At 38.0% G+C, this 6,928-nt stretch overlaps 2 protein-coding genes across 3 annotated transcripts in view; one reads left to right on the top strand and one right to left on the bottom strand.

Annotated features, from left to right (window-relative positions):
- cp (ceruloplasmin) overlaps positions 1-3,624 on the top strand; it is an 11,123-nt gene extending 7,499 nt beyond the window's left edge. Inside the window, exons 13-20 of the mRNA XM_016569640.1 lie at positions 267-474; positions 1,386-1,525; positions 1,615-1,743; positions 1,825-1,931; positions 2,402-2,621; positions 2,895-3,034; positions 3,124-3,286; positions 3,487-3,624. Of these exons, the coding sequence (XP_016425126.1) occupies positions 267-474; positions 1,386-1,525; positions 1,615-1,743; positions 1,825-1,931; positions 2,402-2,621; positions 2,895-3,034; positions 3,124-3,286; positions 3,487-3,527 (1,148 nt within the window). The 3' untranslated portion in view covers positions 3,528-3,624. The remainder of the gene's footprint in view (positions 1-266; positions 475-1,385; positions 1,526-1,614; positions 1,744-1,824; positions 1,932-2,401; positions 2,622-2,894; positions 3,035-3,123; positions 3,287-3,486) is intronic.
- A 662-nt stretch (positions 3,625-4,286) lies between these two features.
- The window catches only part of hps3 (HPS3 biogenesis of lysosomal organelles complex 2 subunit 1), a 22,918-nt gene continuing 20,276 nt past the window's right edge, over positions 4,287-6,928 (bottom strand). For both annotated transcript variants that reach the window (XM_016569638.1, XM_016569639.1), the window contains 4 exons: positions 5,646-5,753; positions 5,005-5,211; positions 4,711-4,801; positions 4,287-4,625 (listed from right to left, as the gene is read on the bottom strand). In XM_016569638.1, coding sequence (XP_016425124.1) covers positions 4,513-4,625; positions 4,711-4,801; positions 5,005-5,211; positions 5,646-5,753 — 519 coding nt within the window. In that variant the 3' untranslated portion in view covers positions 4,287-4,512. The remainder of the gene's footprint in view (positions 4,626-4,710; positions 4,802-5,004; positions 5,212-5,645; positions 5,754-6,928) is intronic.

Below are 6,928 nucleotides of genomic sequence, written 5' to 3'. Positions count from 1 at the left end.
AAGTTATTTTGAAATGTATTTTGAGATATTTTTGTCCATACAAAGAAAGTCAGTGGGGTCCAATGTTGTTTCAAACAGTTCTTCAAAATATCTTCTGTTGTGTTCCACAGAGGAAATAAGGTACAGGTTTGGAACCTCACTGAACATTGCTAGATTTATCAGCATCATTTATTCCTTACACAATCACATAAATATGCATTTGAGATTAACATCAAAGTTGTAGACATATTGTGCTGTTCTGATGATGTAACATGTGGCGTCTGCAGGACAGTTTGAGGTGGGATGTAAAACCACAGATCATTATCATGGAGGCATGAGAGCCAACTACACCGTGGAGAAGTGCCGCTTCTGGAACCGTCAGTCTGAGACGATGCTACACCAGAAGAAGTATTACATCGCTGCAGTTGAGATGGACTGGGACTATTCACCCACCCGCACATGGGAGGAACAGATGCACCATGGTCTGAAAGACAGGTATTCCAGGTCCTTCACCAGAACTCATGAATCCCATTTGCAAAAATACATGAAGAACACCAGTGGTGTTCATTGACACCAAATGTGGTTATGTGCCAAGCATCAACATGCAGATGTGAATGAGATTTTAGATTTATGGTGAAGGGTAAGATTGTCAGCGAAAACTGCATCAGTGACACCAAGCCCCATTGGTTCTTGAGTGAGTTGTGACATACTGTGACCAGATAAGTTTTAAAGGGATAGTTCACCCAAAAATTAGAATTCTGTCATTAATTACTCACCCTCATGTCGTTCCAAACCCGTAAGACCTTCGTTCACCTTCGGAACACAAATTAAGATATTTTTGATGAAATCCGAGAGCTTTCTGACCCTCCATAGACAGCAACGCAACTGATACGTTCAACGCCAAAAAGGTAGTACGGACATCGTTAAAATGTGATATCAGTGGTTCAAACTTAATTTTATGAAGCTATGTGTGTCTTGTGAATGCGCGTCGAAGACGGGCATGGAAGAGAAGAAACTGTTGAATAAAGTTGTTATTTTTGTTTTCTTTGCTCAGAAAAAGTATTCTCTTAGCTTTGTAAAATTACAGTTGGACCACTGATGTCACATGGACTATTTTAACGATGTCCTTATTACCTTTTGGGGCATTGAACGTGTCAGTTGCGTTGCTGTCTATGGAGGGTCAGAAAGCTCTTGGATTTCATCAAAAATATCTTAATTAGTGTTCCGAAGGTGAACGAAGGTCTTACGGGTTTAGAACGACATGAGGGTGAGTAATTAATGACAGAATTTTCATTCATTTTGTGTGTGTGTGTGTGTGTGTGTGTGTGTTTTTACAGTGTCAGTACAGAAAATGCAAGTTCTAAATCAATCTATTTATCTAAATCTATTTATTTTGATATATTCAGTCCAGGAAACGAGTTCCTAAAAAAAGAAGGCAAATTCATTGGTTCAAAATATAAAAAGGTGCTGTACAGAGAGTACACTGATGACACCTTTACCAAACCCAAGGAAAGATCTGCTGATATGGAACACTTGGGAATTATGGGTACATATTTATAGAATATGCTGTACATTGAAGGTTGGCTCATACTTTGGTGTAAATGTTTGTAAACCTTCAAAATATGCTCATCTCAGGACCCATGATCCATGGTAAAGTGGGAGAAAAAGTGAAGATTGTGTTTAAGAACATGGCTAAGAGACCGTACTCCATACACGCGCATGGAGTTAAAACTGACAGTCCTCAGGTGGCCCTGACACGTCCAGGTAAGATCTGACAATTGTATTCTAGACAAATGGAGGTTCATATTGTTTATTACGTCTAAATGTATGTATTGCTTACTCAAGGCCAAACTCAGACCTATACCTGGTACCTCCCAAAGAATTCTGGGCCGACAGAAGAGCAGGAGGAATGCAGCGTTGGAGCGTATTACTCAACCGTAGATGTTATCAAGGTACTGACACAAGATCATAAGACCTTGTTCAGAACCAGTTTGGATCTAAGTGTGATGTTTCTTACCTGATGACCTTGCTTTCTACCAACACTGTCTTGGCAAATTGTGGCGAATTTGAATGAATTCCTACCATTTGTACGTTTTCGAACTATTTACTCACGTCCCACTGAGGGCTTAGGGATGGGGTTAAAGATGCTACTTCATGCTTGTTTTTTTAAATCATGCAAATGATTTAGAATCAAATCGTACAAATTCATATGAAGTAGCAAACTTGTGAAAAAAAAAAGTTTTCTGATGAGTTTGGGTTGTGTCCAACATTTAGAATAATTAATTTTTCATTGAAACGCATTCAGTGCAAATGTGATGCTGCCTTAGAAGTTGGTCAGAAGGTAGCACAATTATACATCTCTAGAAGCTAGGTTTTGGAATGGAGCCAGAGTCTATGTAAATCTGATTGTCTTCTCGTGCAGGACATGTACAGTGGTTTGATCGGGCCGCTGGTCATCTGCAAGAAGAGCCTGGCGCGAACACTGGGGCTGAAGAAAGAGATCGAGGAGTTTGCTCTGCTCTTCATGGTCTTTGATGAGAATGAATCTTGGTATCTGGATGACAACATCAAAGCTCATGTTAAAAACCCTCCCAAGGCACTGAAGGAGGATGAAGAGTTTATCGAGAGCAACAAGATGCATGGTGAGTTTAATGTCTCTGGGTTGCATAGTTTTGGTCATGGTTTTTGAGGACGAGGACATGCCTCAAATAATTGAAACCTTCTCATAGAATAGTGAGCTAAATGTTAGCACTGTTAAATTTCCTCTTATTTAAACCATTGCCTCAGCATTAAAATGTAAGCAATGTTCCTGTTATTATTATTCACCAAAACATTCTAGTGTAAAATGGCCAAAATGATAAAATGGGCCTGATGTGTTGATGATAAACTAGTGGTTATTCCTTTGTTCATCACAGGAATCAATGGTTTAGTCTACGGCAATCTTAAAGGCCTGAACATGAAGGTTGGAGATAAAGTGTACTGGTATCTGATGGGAATGGGAAACGAGGTGGACATACACACTGCACACTTCCACGGCCACAGCTTTGACTACAAGGTAATTCATCCATCCGTCCATCCAAACACCGCAATGAGAATGAGAATGTTTCAGAGTAGCAGTGCGATGGCAATGGGCTTTTCCCGCAGGTCAGCGGCACACATCGAGCGGACGTGTTTGATCTGTTCCCCGGGACGTTCCAGACAGTCACCATGCGTCCGCTGTATTCTGGCAACTGGCTATTGCACTGCCACGTCACCGACCACATCCAGGCCGGAATGGAGACCACATACACCGTACTCGAGAAAAATGGTAAGGTTATGAGATTAAATGTAGTAATTCAAGAAAGAATAACATGTTTTACTACCCTGTTATGCAAAAAAAGCTTAGACTTCAGCTCTTTAATACACAAAGGGGAGAACGGGGCATGTTGTCACATGGGGTGGTTTGTTTCATTTGGGCATATTTGACCAGACACACAAACTAAATATAAATTTCTTTATTTTTTTTAGGGAGAAAGAGGGGCTTCCTGGGTTTGTTTGGTAGCGGTTGAAATCCCATGTGCCTGTAACAGGAAGTTTGTGTTAATACTTGCTCATGGTTTTTCTAAATAAACACTTGTAGTTCTTTGAATTATTTTGTTTGCAAAAGAGCATTCAAACATTCCTGCCTTGCTTAAAAATATGGTTAAAGTTAACATGACATTTAAAGTTATTTTACTTCTTTAATTTGACAAATTTGATTAGATCAGAATGAATCTCGATTAGATTAGAAAAAATGGCTTCTAAATAGACTATATAGAATATCCAAGTAGTTTCAGAAGGTTATGAAGATTCTGTTTTTGCACAGTAAGATCAGGAAAGATTACATTAAATAGGGTTGATTTAGTAAGAAAACAGTAAAAGGAAGACATTAATTTTGTTACTGTAGCTTTAAAATATAATAACTATACACGGAAAATAATATTTACAAAATGAGCTGCACACAAGATTCTGTATTTGAATATCATTTAATAAAAATAAAAAAAAATAAAAAGGACACTTTATAATGTTCATTCTGAGAAATCAGATCAAATGAGATGACAGCTGCATTATGGGTAATGTGCACACAAATATCTGACAAACATTCAAACAAAAACACTACAAGCCTAACAATAATAATAATAAAAAAAATCAATCAAAATCAAAAGTGTTTAAAAAACACTTGATTTAATAATTGTACATCATTTAATTTTATATATATATTTATATATATCAGAATATATTTTGAAGTCTATATTTGTTCTTATAATAAAGAGAGTGCTTGCTTTTTGAAGTAAACGTATAATAATAATATCCAGACTATATGAATGATTGTAACATACTTCCTATCAGATCATGTTCACAGCGGTCGCACATGCCTAATGAGATGAACAAACTCTTTTTTTTGACTATCAGCATTCAAAGCAGCAGGAAGACTGTTGATCCAGATCTAGTCTTTAAACAGGTTTAGTGTTGATTCTCTGATTGTCTAAAATACATGCTAACAGTCACGAGATTTCACTGGCTGCATTCGAGTAGATGTGGCAGGAAGAAATGAGCCGTTCCATCATCCGGCAGCAAGTCCAGGAACTCCAGCGGGTTCAACTCCTTGGCCGCCACAACCAGAGTTTCTGTGAAAGAAAAGACAGTGTTTTCATGAGCAGCAGATTTCATTCCGTTGTGTTTGGACAGACAGAAGCATAAAACGACTGCTACCTTTGAGTGCTGAGAGGAGGACGGTGTTGTCATTTCCTGCTGTCCTTATCCTGTCACAGACCTCGGGGAAAAGCTTCTGCCACCACAGAGACTGGAGAGAGAGAAGAAACCGAAAACGATTAACATGAAAGAGTGTCAAGTCACCGCTGATTCCAAACCTTTCTAACAATTTCCGTTTATTTTATGACTACTTTGGCCAGTAACATTGAGAACGCAGTGACACACTGATCATGTGTAGCTTGTAGAAGCCTTGTACACTTCAGGCCTCACCACCAGAGCGGTTAAGTGTGTTACCAGTTTGTCGTTCTGTAGCTCGTGGTTGGCGTAGGAGATGATGGCTTGTGGACACCGGTCTAGCAGTCTGTCGATGGATGTCTCGTGCTGGCCCAGTTTGGTGGCACAGAGCACATGCACACTGAGACCGGTGCGGTCAGAGTCAGACAGCTGCTCCAGCAGAGGCAGGATAAACGAGACCTCCAGCGTTGGGCCGCACAGCAGAGACTGCACAGTGAGGAGAGCAGCACACGTACTAAATATACGGCACACCTTCTATTGTGTTCCACATCAGAAAGAGTAAATGAGGACTGATTTGTCATTTTTTGGGTGAACTGTTCTTTTAAGGAATTATCTCCTGAGCAGAGGCTGGGCCGAGCCGCTTTAAACTATACGTCATTCAGCTTTCAGATGATGTATAAATCTCAATTTTGAAAAAATTGACCCTTATGACTGGTTTTGTGCTCCAGGGTCACATATCTTACCAGTTATTATAAAGCCCTTAATATAAAGCATGTCTCATGTTTAGAACAAATTGGATTATGCACTTTCCCACTTTACTTCAGCTGATCTGGCTGCACTTCCTAGAGGTCCTTGACATTCATTTCCATCATTTGCATTACTGTCGCTTGCCAGAAAGAGAGAACTATATCAGCGCACACCTGAAGTTTGTGCAGGTCCTCCTGGTGGTCATGGGTGATGCTGAACTGGACAGGCGTCAGGATGCTCACCCACGGGTACAGCATCCCGTAATGAGAGCAGGAGTTTATCTGGACGTGAAGAGCATTTGATAGATTATAAGCTAAATCAGGTATAACGACTGTCATGTCCCTCATTCCAGTTTAAAATCTGTGTTTTCTTAATTAGCTAATGTCTGCTAAGGCGAGAATACCTATTTCTTGTTCATATTGATTTGAATACCTTGTTTAAACTGGATTTGTACTTAACGGCAGTTTCCTGCACCATTTGTGCAACAGACTTGATCAAATCATGTCTTATTCAGGAGAAACGTACTCAGACTTACAATTTTCACCTGATGGACAATGAGGAAAATAAGCAAAATAAAAGCACTACAATGTAATAAACTACCACTCAGAACTACCTAGTAACGTCCCAGTTACTACTCCAGACCAACTGTGGAAAGAAGTGTGAATGCTTGCAATACTGAGGTTGTATCGAGAGGATCAGTCTTCACATGTAAACACTGATAGCCAATGTTTTAACTACTCATTTTATTACTTATTCATTGTGAAACTAAAAGGCACAGCTAAATGTGACATTTATTATAAGGTTTATGTGGACAGTTTTAGGTTCACTTGTTGTTAGAATATTTTTCATGTTATATAATCTTACAATTTGCACTTGTTAACTTTTAATTATACTGTAATATTAATATTCAATCACTCATTTTATCCCCAGAAAAAAATAAATCAATTTAATTGAGGCATTAGTATTAGTATCAGTGGCCTTCATTCATAGTATTTAGTTACAAGTATTTAAAACACTGACTTCATGTGATTTCCACATCAATTTGGAGATTCAATGTCAAAATATATTTATGATTACAAATTTTAATGTAAGGTGTGATTAAATAATCACAGAGATTAGTTCATCCTGATTAGTTCATTTTAAATAATTAAATAAAATCAACAGCTTTAATAGCAATATGTTGAAAACCACCTATAACACTCTAGAAAGTGCTAAAACATGCTAAAAATGTATGTACACCTACACACACGCACAATATATATATATACAAACCCACATGTATATATCCTGTATATATCCAATCTTTTGGATGCCATGGTTCTCCAAATATAAATATGATTTAGAAAGATATGAGGGTATATATTGTCATATATAAAGACCCAATTTATACTGTGAAAAAATTATATTATAATTGCATATTAGTAAAATATATATATATATATATATATTTTTTTTT

The sequence above is a fragment of the Sinocyclocheilus rhinocerous genome, unplaced genomic scaffold (genome assembly GCF_001515625.1).
Source record: "Sinocyclocheilus rhinocerous isolate Xijiao unplaced genomic scaffold, SAMN03320098_v1.1 scaffold1523, whole genome shotgun sequence".
Classification (NCBI taxonomy): domain Eukaryota; kingdom Metazoa; phylum Chordata; class Actinopteri; order Cypriniformes; family Cyprinidae; genus Sinocyclocheilus; species Sinocyclocheilus rhinocerous.
The sequence above is the reverse complement of the archived record's forward strand: the minus strand, read 5'-3'. Positions and strand labels throughout refer to the sequence as shown.